Below are 18,904 nucleotides of genomic sequence, written 5' to 3' on the forward strand. Positions count from 1 at the left end.
CTGGCTTATCCGTTTGTTCCTGAAAATGTTTACTTCATTGCAAAAGTGAGGCTGACCTGGAGTATGAGGGGGGAATGATTATCTATACTGTTGTAAAGAAATCCAGCAATTGTACTTCTTATACTTAGTGTATTTCTGTAAATAATGACTTTTTAAAGCAGGGCAGAGTCTGAATTGAAATTCTATTTCAATGAAATATATTTACTACAGAAAAGTGAACAAATTAGACTAGGAAGTTTTACAGAAATATTTATTTTTTAATTAGCTCAGAATTAAAGGAAGTTGTAATTCCTTTATCGAGTTATGTTATTTCTTATAACAAAGCAAGGATTATAAAGTGAAAGAAAACTACTTGAAATTATTTATGTCAGTCACAGTGAGAGGCCAACTAAAATGAATAGGCAGCATACTTGATCACTATTTATGTGCTAGAAATGATGGACGTTATTGAAAACATTCTGTTATTTAATTTTCACAATAATACATCAAGTAGAAATCTTTTTTTTTTATTGTACAAATGAGAAAATGAGTCTTCTAGAATTTAGGTTAGTTGATTAGGGCTAATATGTAGTAACACCAGAAGTATAATAATAATTTCATCATCACACACACACACAAAACCAGGCTGATATATCACAGGCAGAGCTGGAGTAGTCTTGACAGTAACACAGATGTATCTGAGATCTGAAACAGGAGACTTTGATAAAAAAAAAAAAAAAAAAAAGGTCCCTTGTCCCTGTAGGCACAAATCTGTTTCATGAGACACTGACACAGCTTATATTTTTAATAATTAGTAGAAAATATTTAAGTTGAGACATTTATATATTTTATACTTAATGGCATTTTTCTTCTCACAATGATCTTATCTATCATGTGATTTCTATACTGGGATCATTTTAAGAAATAAAATCAGCATTGAAGTATCTTATTCAAGGTTCACTGTGTGTATTTGGAGAGAGTGGACTTGAACTCAGACACTGTGGACACAAAACTCCACTCTTACTACCTATTATTTCTAAAAATTCTCCTTTACTCCTTGATGGATAAGGACACATGCCTGAGGACTCATTCTGTAGTGAATGACTCCTACACAAGGCCCTTAATCATATACAAAAGTTCTTGAAAAGCTTTCATTCATCTTGCCATTCAGCAGCAGAGGAAATGTGGCTGTAAATATTGGTAGAGATGTGTCACCTCCATAACTGCATTTTTATGAGGCATTAGTCATGTTCTTTGGGAGTAGAGAAAAAAGATGAATTAAGATCCTCTGTTAATGCAAACAAGGTTTTGGAGAAATATGACATGAGGCAAATTGTACACCCTCGTGATGAATGATGGGTGATCAGTGGGAAAAAGAGGAAGAGGAGCAAGAAAAAGATGAGAGAATGGTGCAGATAAGCTCAGTTCATTAGATGTATCCAAGGCCAGTGGCCCTACATAGAGGTGGTTGAGGGTGTAACTGGTTTAAGAACTTGGAGAACACAGGATCATGGGGCCAGTACATTTCATGTTGAAATATGGGAAAAGTTTCTGAGGAAAGGAACACGAGGAGTATTTATAGATGAGAAACTCATGGTTCGTGATGTTAAAAAATGAGACAGTGCCAGCATCATAGTCTAGGAAAACCCCAACACGACGGGGAGGAAAAGTCAGGGAGAGAGTTAATTTCAAGGGATCAGAGGAGGAAGATTCCACAGAAGCATTATGTTCAAGTTTATTCTCTAATCCTATAACCCAGTAGCCATGCTTAGGTTGATATCTAGAGTAAAAATCTTGACAATTGTTACCTTGTCTAACAAAACTCTTCATGTCTGAGTCAGGGAGTTTTTCACCACATACCCCCAAGACACAGGCACGTACCTCTGACACATCTACCTCCCAGTAATGTTTCCCTGATGTAATAAATGGTGAGCCCAAGACACTAAATTGATCATAATCATTATTAAACATCTTCAAAAACAATCCAAAAGGAGCAATTCTCATTTGTCTTCGATCCTCAGAAATGACTATCTTTGGTTTATCTTTGGGAGGATCCAGGGTCACGGGAACTGTAGAAAAAATACAGGGCATAGAAAAATTATGATGTACCATTATTTGTGATATTGGAAGAGAGATCTTCAAAGTAATGTGAGTGGAAACTGGAAAGAACTTTGTTCTCTTCTTGGGGAGAGGTATAACACTGAAGAAGTATAATATATATGTGTGTGTTAAGAGGGAAATCATGGGTCTTAAGAGAAGAGACTCAGCCCAAGTCAGGTAGTTCAGTTAGAGCATCGTCCTGATATACCAAGGTTGTAGGTTCCATCTCCTGTCAGTACACATACAAGAAGCAACCAAAGAATGCATAAATAAGTGGAATAACAAATAAATATTTCCCTGTCTTTATTGCTGTCCCTGTCTCTCGGTTTCTATCTGTCTACCCCCTAATTTTCTCCCTAAAAAATCAATTTAAAAATTGAAAAAAAAAACCCCACACATGACCTAGTAGAAAATGGAAAATTCTATAAAAATATGAGGACAGGGTGGCTTCATGGTACTGTGATTTCTCCTTACCCCAGTAGCGGCGCACATATGGCAGTCCTGAAACGATAAAAATCCATAATAGTAAATAGAAGCAAGGGAGCCAAAACTAAACTTTATTTTCTGTCCAGATCAGGGGGTAGACTAGGAAATATGTGAAGTAGTAAACAGAAGAATGAGAGGTGAACAAGACAGCTGGTCACTCCCCATTAACTACGGCTACATCATCAGCACATGATATCCATCCTCCTTTGTCTCCTCTATCCACACCTAGAAACTGAACCCTCCTCCCTCTTTCACTCCCACCATCACCAGACGCCCACAGCTACCCACCAGCTCCGGCATTACTCACCATGAAACACTTGCAGCATCCCACTCAGGTCAGGAGCTTGGAACACTCTCTCTTGTTTCTTGGAGGCAGTTTTTGGCTTCTTCAGAGTGAAGGTCTTACTTCTAGACATGACAAAATAAGATTCTCACACCTCTGACTTTTTGGCTGTCCACAACTACTGATTTCTGTCTCTTCACCCCACTAAGCGTTTGAGCCTCCTTCCATGGACCCCTGAGAAAGTGTTGGGAACTGCCCTGCCTGGTTTCAGAATCTGTAAACCCCCATGGCTAAGGCTGAGTGACAGACCTTGGGACCATAAGCCACTAAGGAAACAAAGCTTCTCTCCATGGCAAGGTCCTGCCTCTGCCCACTTTACTTTACCCTGCTTAGCCTTCAGACTGAGCAGCTAGCCAATGACAGGTAAGATTCCTCAAGGGAGGGATGCCCTAAGACAGGCATGGTCACGAAGAGGCCCTCAGGGAAGGACTTGGGGGGCTATAGAAAAAGGGGGCGATGGACCCTCACCCCTCAGCTTTGACATAGCCTGAGTCCTCATTCTGTCTGCAAGAAGTCTCCTAATCTCTTGGCTGCCTTACTTCCCCTGCCTGACTTAAGCCTGAAACAATGACAGAGGTCAGTGCAGCCCTGTGCTGGAAAACGTGAATTCCCTGGAGCGATCAGGCCTAAGAAAGAATACATAAAACTCTGTGAAACCTGCTTTGCTAAGAATGCACTCAATTTTCTGATACGGGTCCAAGCATGGAATGAGTTTATTTCCCAAAGTTTTATAACCCTTTAGCTAACTGACCCTGACTCAGAATAAGCCCTCAGAGTTCTTTGTTTGTTATCTATTCTTTGATCCTTACTGCCTGACAATGACTGATGAGCTTTACCTGTATTCCTGTGCAAACTGAACCCAATGAAATCCCATTGAGGAAAAGGCTCTTGGCCCTTCTCCTTTGAAGATCAGCCACCTTTCCTCCCCAAGCAAATCATGCCTTGGTAGACTAATTCTCATCCATGGCAGCCAGGGCGAGGTGGGGGTGGGGGCCCTCAGGGGGACCCCACACACACAAGAAAGGAGAGAGCAGAGTCCAGACTTTGGAGCCAAAGGAAAGTGCTCCTGTCTAACTTTACAGTACACACTGTGTGTTCTTAGGCAGGCCTTGAAGCACACTAATTCCTTTCAAAATGAAAAGCAACCACCACCTCTCTTCTTGGAATCATATAAAATAACATAATTTTTTTGAAAAGGAAACTTTGGTTCCTTAAAACAAAATAATGGGAGGAAAGCTCACTGAATGGATGTAGAGAGATAATACATGACAGAGAGGTGGCAGAACCTGGCTCCTAGTAATTTGAGAGAGACCTCTGTCCCGTGAGGGATTACTGTCTGGAGGGCATCAGGACTTTAAGTCTGCTCCCCATAGGGAGGCTCTCAGAATAAAATCAGAGGTAGGGTTCTCCGGGAAAAAAAAGTCACACTTGGAAAAGAAGATGTTATGTATACCCAACTAATAGTGGTCAGCCTTTTATGTGTTTGAAAGAGCTTGTTGCAGCCATATACTTATGCAAATTTAGAGTCAAGGATGAGTCTTTTCATTCTGGCTTCAAAAGTGCATGGTCAAGAAGGATCAGTTGTTTGCACCAGGGCCAAAATATTTTTGCGATTCAAATCTGTCTTGAAAAATAAAGAGAACTGCAAGGAAGGGACCTGGTTTCTTCTACCCCTAAGGGAGAAATTTAAATATAAGAGTCCATTCCAATTCTCTGTGCTTGGCAGGTAAAGAAGACACAACCTATCCCCAACAGATAAAGTCACTTTGAAATGTAGGGAACCTGAGTTAGATACAGGCATGCTGGGTGAATAAAATTCATGAATTCACATGGATCTGAAACTGCAACATCTCATCTGTAACAGCTCCTTACCCAAACTCTGCAACTCTCTCCTCCCAACCTAAATCCCCCACTACACAAACTGGTCCATTTGCAATAGTTAGAGAACACTCAAACCATGATATGTTAACAGAAATTTAAGATAAAACTACATCTGTATTTTCCTGCCCTGGGAAATATTTTATTCTAGTTATATACCAGATAGCTTTAATGGCTTTTAACCTCTTTTCACAGCACCAAAGGGCCATCTCTGGTCTCCCACACATACCTTTCCATGATGTCTTTCACATCCTAGGGAGAAAAAAGAAAACACCAGTCAAGGAAGTAATAAGCCTCCTCACTTACAAAGCTTCACCATATCCCTATCACCTCCTAATATGGTGGGAATAGAGATGGTCCCAAAGTGAGAGCCGACAAGTTAAGAGAAAACCCAGGTCAATCATTCAAGAAGACTCATGTGAAGTTTTCAGGTTTCCTAAAAGGTAGAATAAACTTTCACCTTGTGGAACCACAGCATGAGGCTTCTACTACCTGGACATGAAGTATATTTAAGAGGAAAACATGAGGCCCATGATATTTTACCTATGTTCATAAGGCTGTCATGAGATAATTTGAATAAGTCATGGCTTGTTCATTTATTCAATATGAATACAAAGTGATGTACGATTACTTGTCAAGCACTAGGCCATAATTGGGAGAATGAAAGATGAGTAGATACAGTATTCCTCAAGCAGTTTTCAACACTTGTAATGAAGATACAAGCAAACAAATGTATTCATGTAGGCTTTTCTCAAGTCTCTGCTCATTTTATACACTATCTATAATTGGCCACATCCACTCCTGAAATTCAACATGTGCAATTGATTTCCAAGTTTTATTTTTACTCAGTTTTGTCTCTTAAATGCAGGTTAATATATTCCCTAGTAAAGAAACTATAGGAACTAGTACCTTTGGATGCTTCATATGTACCTTACTCTTCACCAAACAAATTTCTCTTCCCTTATACCCCTTTTTTCATGTTAATAATATCTCCTCAGTCACTGTCCTAAACACTACAACATTTACCTGCATCTCATTCTCTACAGAGCCAGTTTAGTCCACATCGTTAACAGTTTGTTCATCATCTGAACTTCTTCATCATCACAGATTTATTTCTTGGAATACATGTGTACCAATATATTTGGTCTTCTCTATCTCAGATTAACTTCTTCCATGTCACTAAAAACTAGACAAAATGCTGGGTTTACACACACGCGCGCACACACACACACAACATCGCCTTGCTCTATGTATTAGGTATTTGTTGCTACATGATGAAAAACAATTCAAAGTAGATGAAGTAAAGAAAAGGAATTTGGAGAACAGTTTTAATTTTAATCAGAGCTTAATTTTGAAGCTCACCTATGGTAATCAGTATTTGGTCTATGTCATTCTCCAAATTCTATTTATGTTTTCTGTATTGACTTTCTCCTCAGTTCATGAAGAAAATATGAATCTCCTCATATAAACCCCATAAAAAAAAGAACTTGTCTTCCCAGTTATTTCAAATAATTCTGAGGCTTGCATGGCACTGGCCTGCATTGATCAAGTGCCCCTATTAAATCATCACCATGTTGTGGCTGTAATACAACCAGCATTGTTGGAGGCCAGTGCCATGTTTCCATGTATCCATAGTTTCTAAGTATCCATAGTTTACTGGAATTAACCTTGTATTAATCTGAAATACATCATGATAAAATAGGATGCATATTGCAGTTAGAAGGGAAAGCACAACAAAAATAGGAAATAGTAAAAATTAAAACTTTATACTAAAATTGTCTGTTTAACTCAAAAGAAGCTTGTTGATGCCCAAGAGAACAATGAAAACTGCTAGCAAAATAAAGAAGCAAAGAACAATATAAACTAAATAGAGCTACATGAGTATTGCAATAAATATCATTGTCTTAATCTTCCAAATAAAGGCAGAGATTCTTGGACTAGATGAAAGGCAATTTAATCATTGCTAGCTCCATGAGGCTTATTTTAGATTCAAAGATACAAATAGGGCAAAATTAAATTGATAGAATTTACTACCTGACACCACACCCTCCTAAAAGGTTAAGAATCAGCAGGAATTTCCTGGATGCAGAAGGACTGCCTGAGAAATGAGAAGTCCCAGCACAACACGAAGCTCCTCAGCCAGGACTGCCAGTGCTGGGAAGAGGAGTACCCACAATATCTGGTTGTGAAAACCAGCACGGACTCAGTCCAGATGTGATGGGGGCTACTGAAACACCTGGCATCTTCTTAGAGGAACCTGGCACAGAATTACTTCCTCATAACACTTATCCTAAGTTCCAGAGAGGAGATAGAAGCTTGCAAAGTGCCAGAGACATACGGGGGAAACTGAATTGTCTGGCTTCAGGTGGAGGACTGGTGGGGCAACTTCCCAAGTACTAGAGTGCTGGGAGGCACCATTATTCTCTTGGAGAGCCCTGTCCATACACAGCCAGCAGCACAGGCCAGGGACAAATCTGAGTATCTACAACCAGGGTAACACCACTCATGCCCCATCCTGGTGATTCTCTGAGAGACCCCTAGAGCTCTGTGCACATGTGAACACAAAAACAGCAAAGGACACTACTACATAATAAGGCCACTCAGACAAGACTGGAAGACATGGCAGATGTACCTAATACACAGAAATAAACATAGGGAGGCAGCCAAAATGAGAAGACAAAGAAATGTGTCCCAAATGCAAGATCAGGATAAAACTTCAGAAAAAAGAAGTATTTGGTTTGGAAGTTCTCACAGGGAAAAGAGATGGAAGCAAGAGAGCAATTTTAGGGGAGGCTGATTTTTCTGATTGTCTTTTCTTCAATACATTCCAAAATAAACAAAATGGATTCAAGCGATCCACCAAATGCAGAACTCTAAACACTGGTTATAAGGAGGCTCACTGAACTTAGGGAAAGAATAGATGATCTCAGTGAGAACTTCAACAGAGAGACAGGAAACATAATGGAGCAGATGAAAAGCATAAGAAAGACCAAGTGAGCAATGAAGAATGCAGAGAAATAATCTTAAAAGCAGCAAAGGAACAGCAGTCACTTACCTATAAATTTCCTATAAGACTATCAGCTGATTTCTCAACAGAAACTTTGCATGCCAGAAGGGATTGGCATTAGTCAACTGATGAAAAGCAAGGCCCTACAACCTAGATTACTCTGGCCAGCAAAGCTATCATTTAGAATTGAAGGAGACACAAAGAGCTTCCCAGATAAGAAAAAATTTTACAAGAAATGTTAAAGGGAATTAAGAAGAAGAAAAAAAAAATTATAATGGCATCTATAGTCCCTTTCACACAATGAATGTACAATACACATTCTTTTCAAATTTATATAAAAATGTTTAGGTTATCAAGCAACTGTTGATATATTAAAAAACTGGCATAATAAAATTTATGCTTTTTGATTAGAGAGGAATTGAATTTAAAATATTCATAAGAAGAAATAAGTATAAAATCACCCAGTGTTTCTAATTAAACAATAGATTCAAAGATACCAATAACTGAACAGCAACAAAAAAAAAAATCACAAAAGAAATTTGAAATTAAGTTAGATTGAATCAAAATAACAAGAAAATAATCAATATAGAATATAGCAAAACAATGTATTTATATTATTAAAAATGACACAGGAGAGACTGTGTCAAACCAGTGGTCTAAATTCTCACTTTAAGAAACTAGTAAAATAACAGAAAATAAACACAATACATGTATATGAATACACACACTCAGTACCCATGTGAAAGTATGCAAACATAAAGGAAGCAATATAATTAAGAGCAGAAATCAATGATATAGGAAAGTTAAAATGCGTAAATAAATAAAACAACAAAGTTTATTCTTGAAAAACATCAGTAAAATTAACTAAACCCCCAAATGGACCAAAAAAAAAAAGCATGTCATCTTATAAGAAATAAAAGAGAGGACATTACTGTGGTTACTATAAAAATGAAAGAGGTTCTAAGGGATTATAATGACTAACTCATGCTTATAAATGACAACTTACTATGCACAAATTTCTACAAAGATGTACATTATCAAATTCTGAAACAAGAAATGTTAAAAACTTAAGAACACTAAGGAAAGGAAAATATATATTTTTTACTATATTTATATATGTTTATAAAAATTTATATATTGAATAAAATATATATTGCTGTATTTATATATCTATGCATTCAATATATAAATTTTTATATATTTATAAAATAAAATATATGTAAATATACATGTGTATATATATATTGGAAAACATTCCAAAAAGTAAAGGCCCAAAGTGAGATACTTTCACTGGTGAATTTATTGAATTATTAAGGAATAAATAATACTAATCTTTCACAATTGTTTATTCAAAAATTACACTTAAGAAAAATCTCAACACATTCTATGGAGAAAAAACAAATCCAAACTCTTGGGACATGAGGAGGTTTCTGAAAACTCTTCTAAGGCTTCAACACAGACATAGGGGCCTATAGAATATAATTGGAAACAATGAATCTTCTCTCCACAGTCAAATTCTTTACTGCAATTGATACATTAATAAAAACAAGATTTTCCTTGTTATTCATGCATTCAATTATTCCTATAACCTCTGAAATAGATGCAGGAAAAGGTCACTACAAGACCATGGGAATCTCAGTGTCACCACCAGAAACAACACAGCCACACAGCAGGGCAGCAAACTTAGTCTTATTTTCCCTCAAGTTCAGATGCCCGGGCTTCTTCCCAAGTCTTACCTGAAGCATCTTCACCGTTGATCCCTGCAACCGATTCTCCAGCTCTGACATAAGATCCCTCAACACTTGGCTCTGCTGGACCAGCTCACTCTCAGACTCTTCCAGGTCATGGAGAATATCTCCCTCCTCCTTCACCAGCCTTTGTAGCTCCTTCCGCTCCTCAGAGTCGAGGATGCCTCTCAGGTTTATAAAGCAACCCTGGACAATTTGTCTCTCATTTTGTATTAGATTCTTCAGGAATGAGAAAGAGAAAGAGGGACTCAAGCTATCAGGCAGAGCGTGGAAGCCAGAAAAAGGAGTATTTGATTTGGAATTTCTCATGGGGAATGGAAATGGAAGCAGGAAAGCAATTTTGGGAAAGGGTATTTCCCATTATTTTCTCTTCAACACATTCCAAAGTAATAGCCTCAAGTGTGCATTATTGAAGCCAACCTTGAAGCAACAGAGGACACCTGGTGTGGCTCAGCTTTCACATAGCTGCCCAGGACAATCATGCCTCCCTGCATTATTTGTGACCCTCAACCCCACTCTCCACCTAACACAGAGCACTGGGGGACAGAGCCATGAACCGTTGGAAATTGTCCTCCCCTGGAAGAGCTCAAGGCTTAAAATAATGACAGCACTGAACACAGAATTCACTAGCCATCCTCAGCAGATAGTCTCTCTGAGAATCCCTAACCTACAAATATCTGCTCATTGTGACAGGTTCTATTTCAGCCCCTCCCCTATCAGGAAAAAATAAAGAGTGCCTAATCAGTGACTGGACATATCAACTCTCAGGGAATAGGAGGAAGGGAACTTCTCTGGACTAAGATCAAGGACCTACCCAGATTTTTGCCTAAATCCCTCAGGAAGAGTCCCCCTCTACCTTCCAAGAAGTTCTCTCTTCTTTGATGTCAGCTTCCAACTTCTCAGCTTTTTGGTGTTCAGCCCTCAGCCTGTCCAGAGCTGCCTGCAGGTTTTCCTATGAGGGAGGAATCACACCAGAGGCTAGCTATGGGCTTTCTCAGTTTCAGAATAGAGGACAAATAGGGAAAAATCAGGCTGATCTCTAAAGAGACTGGAGATTATAGGAACTGTGAAACACCAATTAGAATCTGTGACTTGGAAACCTGACGTGGTGAATGTTTTGTCTAAGTCTCAGGTGATAGAAGTCCCCATTCCCAGGTCAAGAGAAGACTGATTCTTTGTCATAAAAGAAGAAACCTGGTACTGTAGTATGGAAAGAATTTAGGTATCAATCCACCTAGTTGCCCACTTACCCATCCTGTACAAAGGGGCAACGACAATTTGCTTACGTATCAAACCACTACCTATTAGCACAAGTTATAAAAATATCTATGGCTTTTTTGAGTCTGCTCATTGTTTTGCAACTGTGTGGAATGCATGGAAATGTTCTTCAGGCCTTGGAAGGTAAGCATAGGGGCAAAAGTGATCACAGGACTCAGGACTAGGGTGGCTAAATAAATACAGTCAATGCAAAGCAGACATTTCCCATCAAGTACTATTTTCTGTCCTGTCTGTCCTCCATTCTGTTACCTGGTACTCCTGGGCAACCTCCTCCATGAGGACTGTGTGGTGACCACAGTGCTCTTGAGACCTCTCACAAAGCCAGCAAATGACCTTCTTATCCTCCTTACAGAAGAGCAGGAGTTTCTCTCCATGGCGCTCACAGAGATCTCTCTTTTGCTCCTCCCCTGGGCTCAACTTGTTGGCCACATGCTGATTAGGCTGTAGGATCCCAGGCTGGTAACTGCTTTGGCACACAGGGCATCTTCTCTCTCTTTCTTTGCTGACTGTGGACTCCTTGTTGTTTGCAGTGATGCAGGCTTGGCAGAAGGTGTGCCCACAGCACAGGCTCAGGGCTTCTGTCAGGAGACGCAGGCAGATGTGGCAGTTCACCTTCTCCTTTAATTTCAACAGGATTTCTGAATCCATCACAATCTGTCCTGATCTGAGGCTTCTCTGGCTCAGAGATTTCTGCCAGATTGGAGAGACTAAAGGGGGCAGAGTAAGAAATGTAAGAATAAATGATGCTGTGCAGATACCACAGACAGGGCAAGAACACATGTTGAAGGACAAATACAAATATAGTAGAGAAACAAAGAAAGGAGGTTGGTGACCTTGTAAAAAGAGCAATTCATAACATTTTTTAATACTCTTAGTTTATCTGACATGGCAAATTTCATTTTTATCTGTGCAATGGTTGTTATTGTCCTTTACTTATACAGAATAAAAGGATGACCTGAGGCCTTTATAGCAAGATCCTTGTGTGACCCCACATCTCTCCTGCTTCTTCTTTCCCGTGTGCAAACACAGCCTCGATGATGAAAGCACCAAACCCCTTATGCATCTGAACTTATATACCTGCTGTTCTCTCAGCATGCAATTCGGCCCCTGGTATAAGGAGGACTCGCCCACTTCCTTCTGTTAATCTCTCCTTACATGTTCATTTATCAGAAAGACCTCCTCTGACTGCTTATTTACAGTGTAACCATTGCCATCATTTGCTGAATGTTTGAAATGATTTCTCTTATTGTCATGACATAACATGTGACAATGTGTTTGTCTACATGGCAGGATCAAATCCTTTATCAGATGTGTTCATAGAGGCAGTGAGTGACTTACAAAGACTTTTTATCTTCAACATGCACAGTTGTGATGAACCTAATGTACTCAGGGTCCCCTTCAGAGGTCAGACCCTACCACACTGAGTTAATCAAAGACATAACAGGTACCTTAGAAGGTTCTGTGAAGTCTTGTGTGGATAAATGGTGAAATCTCATGGTTGCCTGGAAAATATGCCAAGGACACTGATAGGAGCTCCAAAGTGTGTATGTATGTGGATGGTAGGGAGGGAAATGGCATCAATATATTTACAGGATCACAGAAGTCACATACTTGGAGAAATAAGAAATAGATTAAATGAATATCTGTCCTGGGACAGAAGTCTGAAATATTAGGAAAGGTCAATCAATTAATTCTCAATGACCATGAATTACATGCTAACAACTAACAACTAAACTAATACCCACAAACAAAATGATGAGTCTAAACAGAGAGTTTGAACCACTATGATACTGACATTCACCTGGAAAGTAACAGTAAGTTAAATAATCAGCCGACAAGCTGATGCGAGAAACACTACTAGACAGTTGTGCATGCTGTTGGGAAATCAAACAATGGGGACAGATAGTCAGTTGTCCAGCAAATCTAACTTGAAAACAAAAGGGGGAGAACCAAGATGGCGGTGTAGGTAGACACACTGCGCCTCCTCGCACAAGCAGAACTGACAGAAAATCGAACAGCAAGGAAGTCCGACACCAAGGAAATAAAAAATAAACATTCATCCAGACCAGTAGGAGGGGCGGAGACGGGCAGCTGGGGCGGAGAGGACTCCCGTGGCTGTGGTGGGACTGAGACTGGCGGAGTGTGGGAAGAAAGGGGCAGGCAGTCTGACCACTGGCAGACCCTGCGGCCCCACATTCGTGCACAGATAAACCTAGAGGGCTGGACTCAGAGTGGCGGAGAACAGGGCAGGCAGAGCGGCGGGTAGCACCCCGCAGCCCCACATTCGCGCACAGATAAACCGGACAAACGATGGGGAGTGAAGCAGACCTCGAAACCCAGGAATCCAGTGCAGGGAAATAAAGCCTCAAACCTCTGATTGATAACGCCGGTGGGGTTTGGGGTGGCAGCAGGAGAGACTCCCAGCCTCACAGGAGAGGTCGTTGGAGAGACCCACAGGGGCCTACGGCGTGTGCAAACCCACCCACTCGGGGACCAGCGCCGGAGGGGCCCATTTTGGTTGTGGGTAGCGGAGTGAAAGATTGAGGTCCAGGGGAGAGTGGAGCGGGCGCCATTGCTCCCTCTTGGCCCCTCCCCACATACAGCGTCACAGCGCAGCAACCAGCGTTATCCCAACCTGGTGAACACCTAAGGCTCCGCCCCTTTGAGTAACAGATGCCCCAAGACCAAAAAAAAAAAAAAAAGGCCCAAATGACAGAACACTTCAAAGCTCCAGAAAAAATACAACTAAGCAAGGAAGAGATAGCCAACCTATTGGATGCACAGTTCAAAACACTGGTTATAAAGATGCTCACAGAATTGGTTGAATCTGTTCAAAAAACAGATGAAAAAATGAAGCCTATGCCAAGAGAAACAAAGGAAAATGGACAGGGAACCAATAGTGATGCGAAGGAAACTGGGACTCAAATCAATGGTGTGGACCAGAAGAAAGAAAGAAACATCCAACCAGAAAAGAATGAAGAAACAAGAATTCGGAAAAATGAGGAGAGGCTTAGGAACCTCCAGGACATCTTGAAACGTTCCAACATCCGAATTATAGGGGTGCCAGAAGGAGAAGAGGAAGAACAAAAAATTGAAAACTTATTTGAACAAATAATGAAGGAGAACTTCCCTCATCTGGCAAAGGACATAGACTTCCAGGAAGTCCAGGAAGCTCAGAGAGTCCCAAAGAAGCTGGACCCAAGGAGGAACACACCAAGGCACATCATAATTGAACAGGATTAAAGCAGGAGAGATTAAACAGGAGAGAATCTTAGAAGCAGCAAGAGAAAAGGAGTCAGTTACCTACAAAGGGGTTCCCATAAGACTGTCAGCTGATTTCTCCAAAGAGACCTTACAGGCAAGGAGGGGCTGGCAAGAAGTATTCCAAGTCATGAAAGGCAAGGACCTACATCCAAGATTACTGTATCCAGCAAAGCTATCATTTAGAATGGAAGGGAAGTTAAAGTGCTCCTCAGATAAGGTCAAGTTAAAGAAATTCATCATCACCAAGCCCTTATTATATGAAATGTTAAAGGGACTTACCTAAGAAAAAGAAGATCAAAAATAGGAACAGTAAAAATGACAGCAAACTCACAGTTATTAACAACCACACCTAAAACAAAAACAAGAGCAAACTAGGCAAACAACTAGAACAGGAACAGAACCATAGAGATGGAGATCACATGGAGGGTTGTCAATAGGGGAGTGGGAGGGAGATGGGGGGGAAGGTACAGAGAATAAGTAGCATGGATGATAGGTGGAAAATAGACAGGGGGAGGGTAAGAATAGTGTCGGAAATGTAGAAGCCAAAGAACTTATAAGTATGACCCATGGACATGAACTTTAGGGGGGGAATTTGGGGGGGGGCAGGATGGAGTGGAGTGAGGGGGCGGGAAATGGGACAACTGTAATAGCATAATCAATAAATATATTTAAAAAAAGAAAACAAAAGGGTTGAACTGAAAGCTGAAGAAGGGGAAGGAAATATGGAATATGAGTGAGGAAAAAATATATTAGGGAAAGAAATGTCCTGTTCATGAAAGTTGTATCACCCTGTCTGAATTTGGAAATGGCAGTGTAGCAGGTGTGCAGAAAACTTCTAGGCCTTTGATATCGTGTGAGCCTGCAGTGACCGTGATATATGGCACTTCCCTAGTATTGTGACATTAGGGGTCTTTTCCAAGAGCAAAACAAATTATCCATGTTTTGCCCACAGAGAGAGGAGGGACATAAATAGCTTTGCCCTTGCGTGGTGGGGTGTTAGATGGATCCACTGTGGGAATGGGAAGATGAGTCGGATGCATGCACGGGTGGCCAGGGGAGAGAAGATGAGAGCTTCCAGGACAAGGTCAGGAAGCAAATGCAGAGCAGGGAAGACAGTGAGACATAGGATGAGGTAAGAGGAAAAGGTGGCAGTTAGATTAGGTATCTGGGAACAAAGAGTCAACATCAGGCTTTTTCTTCCTGCAGAGGCAATTGGCTTACTCTTCTAATAAGTTGGGCATTTGGTTTTCGTTTTGTTTTTTGAGAAACTTATGAGGCTACAATAAAGTGGAAGGTGAGCTGCATAAAGCCACATGATTGAAAACAAAAATAGGCTGATGTGGAAAGTGCATTTGGAGGGCTTCCTGTAGAACTGAAATACCAGTTAATAAGCTTAGATTCATTTTTCATGAGGGGATTGTGACTTTTCTAACCAACAAGGGCCCAAACTTAGGCCCTTGGATGCTGTGCTTATGAGCTTTCACAAAATAAACACTACACTGTAGCTCTGGGCTTACATAACCAAAGCTGTTTCACACATGTCCACTGACTCTGGCTTCTTAAAACAATGGAAAAAAAAAGGAATAAAAGGCCTTCTATTATAGTACTGTGAGGACCATCGCTGAGAGCTCACGTGAGGCAGCCATGGTTGACATGCCCAGTTTCCTGTCCTGTATCCCTAGATTGGCTAACTACCTGGCAGTGTATATCTTATCAGGTCACATGAATAGGAATGACCATCCCAATTGGAGAAGATACTGGTGGTCATTTAAAGAGGATATCACAGAGTGCTAGCACAGTGATGCTCATTCACCTACCTGGGCTCAATATGGCCACAGTCTAGGCTCAGAATTTCTCTCAGGAGCTCCAAGTAAATAAAACTATGACTCAATAAAAAAAGAAAGATAAGATCTCAGTAGAAGGTTGTCAAACGTTGATGGGAAAGGAAATATCTGCAGTATGAGATAAGGTATTCTCTTTGTTTGGTGCTAGGAAGGGAAAGGTTATAATGGCTGTATGAAGCTAAATTTAGATCTGCTAACTCTGTCCTCTGGTGCCCCGTTCATCACGCATGAAGGGAACCTGATATGGAATGAGGTTGAAGGAGAAGCAGAAGTGTATTCCACCTAATGGTCCAAATGCTGAAAACAGCCCACAGGCCATATGCAGGTAGTCCCCCGCTGCAGGGACTGTGGTCCAGATCAGGCTCTGATGAACTGCAATATCAGAAGTAGGCATTGCATCAGGGGTAGATATTAAGTGATGCCTACCCCTGTTTACACCTGAAGTGTGATCCAAACATTGGGTAGGGACATCCAATTATGTGTCATCCCGTTCAAAATCCACCCAATCCTGGGACACATCAAGAGCTTATAGAGAAGCGAGGCACTGACCAAGCATTCAGCCTTGGGGCTGCAGAATTTAATTTTTGTGTGGCTTCCAGGACCTAAGGTCAAATCACCTGATGCCACGGGGCACAGAAGAGGAAAGCTCAGAGGAGCTGCAGGCCTGACAGATGAAGGTTCGCCCCCCACAACCTGAGCAGTGACGCCAGGGCTCTGGAGCAAGCAGGAAGAGACCTAGAAGTGAAAGCATGAGTGCTGCACAGATGTCAAAAATGCCTAGACCATCCCTGAGGACTTACACTTTTGACCCCCACATCCGGCTGCTTAACCCAGGGACCTGTGCCCCAGACCTGAAACTACAAAGCATCTGCCTTGAAAAATGAACAAGTCTTAAGCCCAGGAGAACCCTAAGGGTGTAGGGCAAAAGGAGTCCTCTCTTAGGGGGTCCTGCTCAGGATTTAAAAGACTTACAGAACTTGCCCCAGGACGCGGGGCAGAAGCAGAAGTTTGAGAAGTACATAGACCAGGAAGCCGGTTGGACTGTCACCCGAAGCAGAGATGTGGGGTGGTGATCCAGGAACTACCTAGCCAGGGCAGGGCTGCATCTCCCTCTAACCTGTAGGTGCCGCTGGTTATACCTGCTCCATCCCCCTGCTGCAGCCGCGCAGCTAGAGCTGACTGGGGAGTGCCCACGCCCCACTCCTCTCCCCTCCTCTCCCAGGGCTACACCCCTGCACCACCATCGCGGCTCTACCGAAGCCAACCCACCACTCTGGCCCAGTCCAAGTCTTTCGTCCCGGGCAGCCCTCACAGGACGCCCTTTGAGCTCCTGGCTGGGTGCCTGGGGCGGGAAGGTGTGCGGTTTTGTGCCCCAAGGCCTGTAGCAGTGGAACACGGAGTTCTTGGAAGGCTGCCACCCTCCAGGCACTGCACAGAGAGCAGAAGGAAACTCACCCGCAATCTTTGTGGGGAAAAGGCCTATTCACTTGTTATGCAGTTCCAGTCTGAGGGGCAGTCATGCGCAGGATTCACTCTCCACACCAGAGGCCCGTTTTCACAGAGAAGTTAACTAAGAGCAAAGCAAAAATGAAAGTTAAATTCTTAGGGGAGGGGCAGGGAAGGAGAAAATCTGTGGACCAATGAGGGGCATTCACATAGGGCACATTGGAAATACCAAGATTTTGTGCCTGGGTCAGAGCAGCCAGGGCCTACATTTTAATCCTAGCTGAGCTCTGCTCCCTGAACCTGTTCTCAGGGCTCTGAGAGTATTCATCTTTGGAGAATTAGGCTTCCCTAGGCTGTGTACTGTCCCACACATCAACCTCATCTTGGTACCTCATGAACGCGGTGTTCTGAGGAGGGAATAAAGTCTGTCTTTTACCACAGTGAGGACCCACGCTGAAGGCTCACCTGAGGCCATGATACTGGCAGCTCTCCTGTCCCGTAGGCATCAGCTGAAGGAAGTGAATCTGCCCATTTGTGTCCTGTTAGGTCATGTGAGAGGGAATGGCTGCTCAGATCTGAAATTACCCCAGATGGTCAGTCAGAGGGGCTCTCCCAGACTGGTAGCAGGGAGATGCAGACTCTCAGAACCTGGCTTCAATAGGGACAAAATGACACTTTTTCCTAAGCAGACTGCAGACATCAAATTACATGAACTGTCCTTTGGGGGGCAATGTCATCAAACACTGTGGAACAAATAATCTCCATAGTCCTGGCATAATAAAAAGCAAAAAGGAACGTAGTGGTGATGGATGATTTCATGGGTCACTACGACTGGCCACAGGATGCCCAGAGGAAACATTTGTCAATGTAAGACACATTGGAACCTGTAGAGAATTTTTGCCCAGTTGATTTGAGCCTCACTGACAACAATTGCCAGGAAGCACAATCTCAATGGATTGAGAAATGCTCTAGAGAATGGCAGTTTAGCACCTTATTTTCCACATTACAAGCAGAGAAGACATAAGGGGGTTGTGGGAAATCCATTCAACATTTGCTGTGTACTCTATGAGCTACAGTAGGAAGTTTCCAGGAATATTGTTTACTCCATAAAATGAACCATCTTTCAGCACTCCAATTTTAGCTCGTGTGCATGTTAAAGTTCAGTATAGGTAATTAAGCTCCTATAGGTAAGATTGGTTTCTGACTGTGTCCAACCATGTCTGTTTGCCTGGGACAGAGGTCCCCCTTTTGTTGCCGTATTCCGTTTTCCTCTGCATCTGCCTGTTAGAACCGTGAAAGAGGTTTCTTCATCTGTTTGTTTGTTTGTTTGTTTTGAAGCAAGGAGCATTCTCGAGTCTGGGTAATTTGTCTGTTTAACGCTGCCTGACTAGCCACAGCGTCGGCTAGACAATTTCCCTTTGCTTCCCTGGTGGCAGCTTTAGAAAGTCTTGGTGTTTTGATAATTGCCAATTGTTTCCATTTTTGTATGTCATTTAATAATTTCACAATCTACTTTCCATTCTTTATGAGC

At 41.8% G+C, this 18,904-nt stretch overlaps 1 protein-coding gene across 3 annotated transcripts in view; it reads right to left on the reverse strand.

Moving 5' to 3' along the window:
• Positions 1-220: 220 nt before the first annotated feature.
• Positions 221-18,904, reverse strand: part of LOC112317586 (tripartite motif-containing protein 5) — a 56,844-nt gene continuing 38,160 nt past the window's right edge. For 2 of the 3 annotated variants that reach the window (XM_053925622.1, XM_053925623.2), the window contains 3 exons: positions 2,873-2,973; positions 2,554-2,580; positions 222-2,048 (listed from right to left, as the gene is read on the reverse strand). In XM_053925622.1, the coding sequence (XP_053781597.1) occupies positions 1,465-2,048; positions 2,554-2,580; positions 2,873-2,973 (712 nt within the window). In that variant the 3' untranslated portion in view covers positions 222-1,464. Of the gene's footprint in view, positions 2,049-2,553; positions 2,581-2,872; positions 2,974-18,904 lie in introns of all 3 variants that reach the window. The other variant, XM_053925621.1, reaches the window with a different exon arrangement.

This window comes from Desmodus rotundus, chromosome 5 (genome assembly GCF_022682495.2).
Source record: "Desmodus rotundus isolate HL8 chromosome 5, HLdesRot8A.1, whole genome shotgun sequence".
Taxonomy (NCBI): Eukaryota; Metazoa; Chordata; class Mammalia; order Chiroptera; family Phyllostomidae; genus Desmodus; species Desmodus rotundus.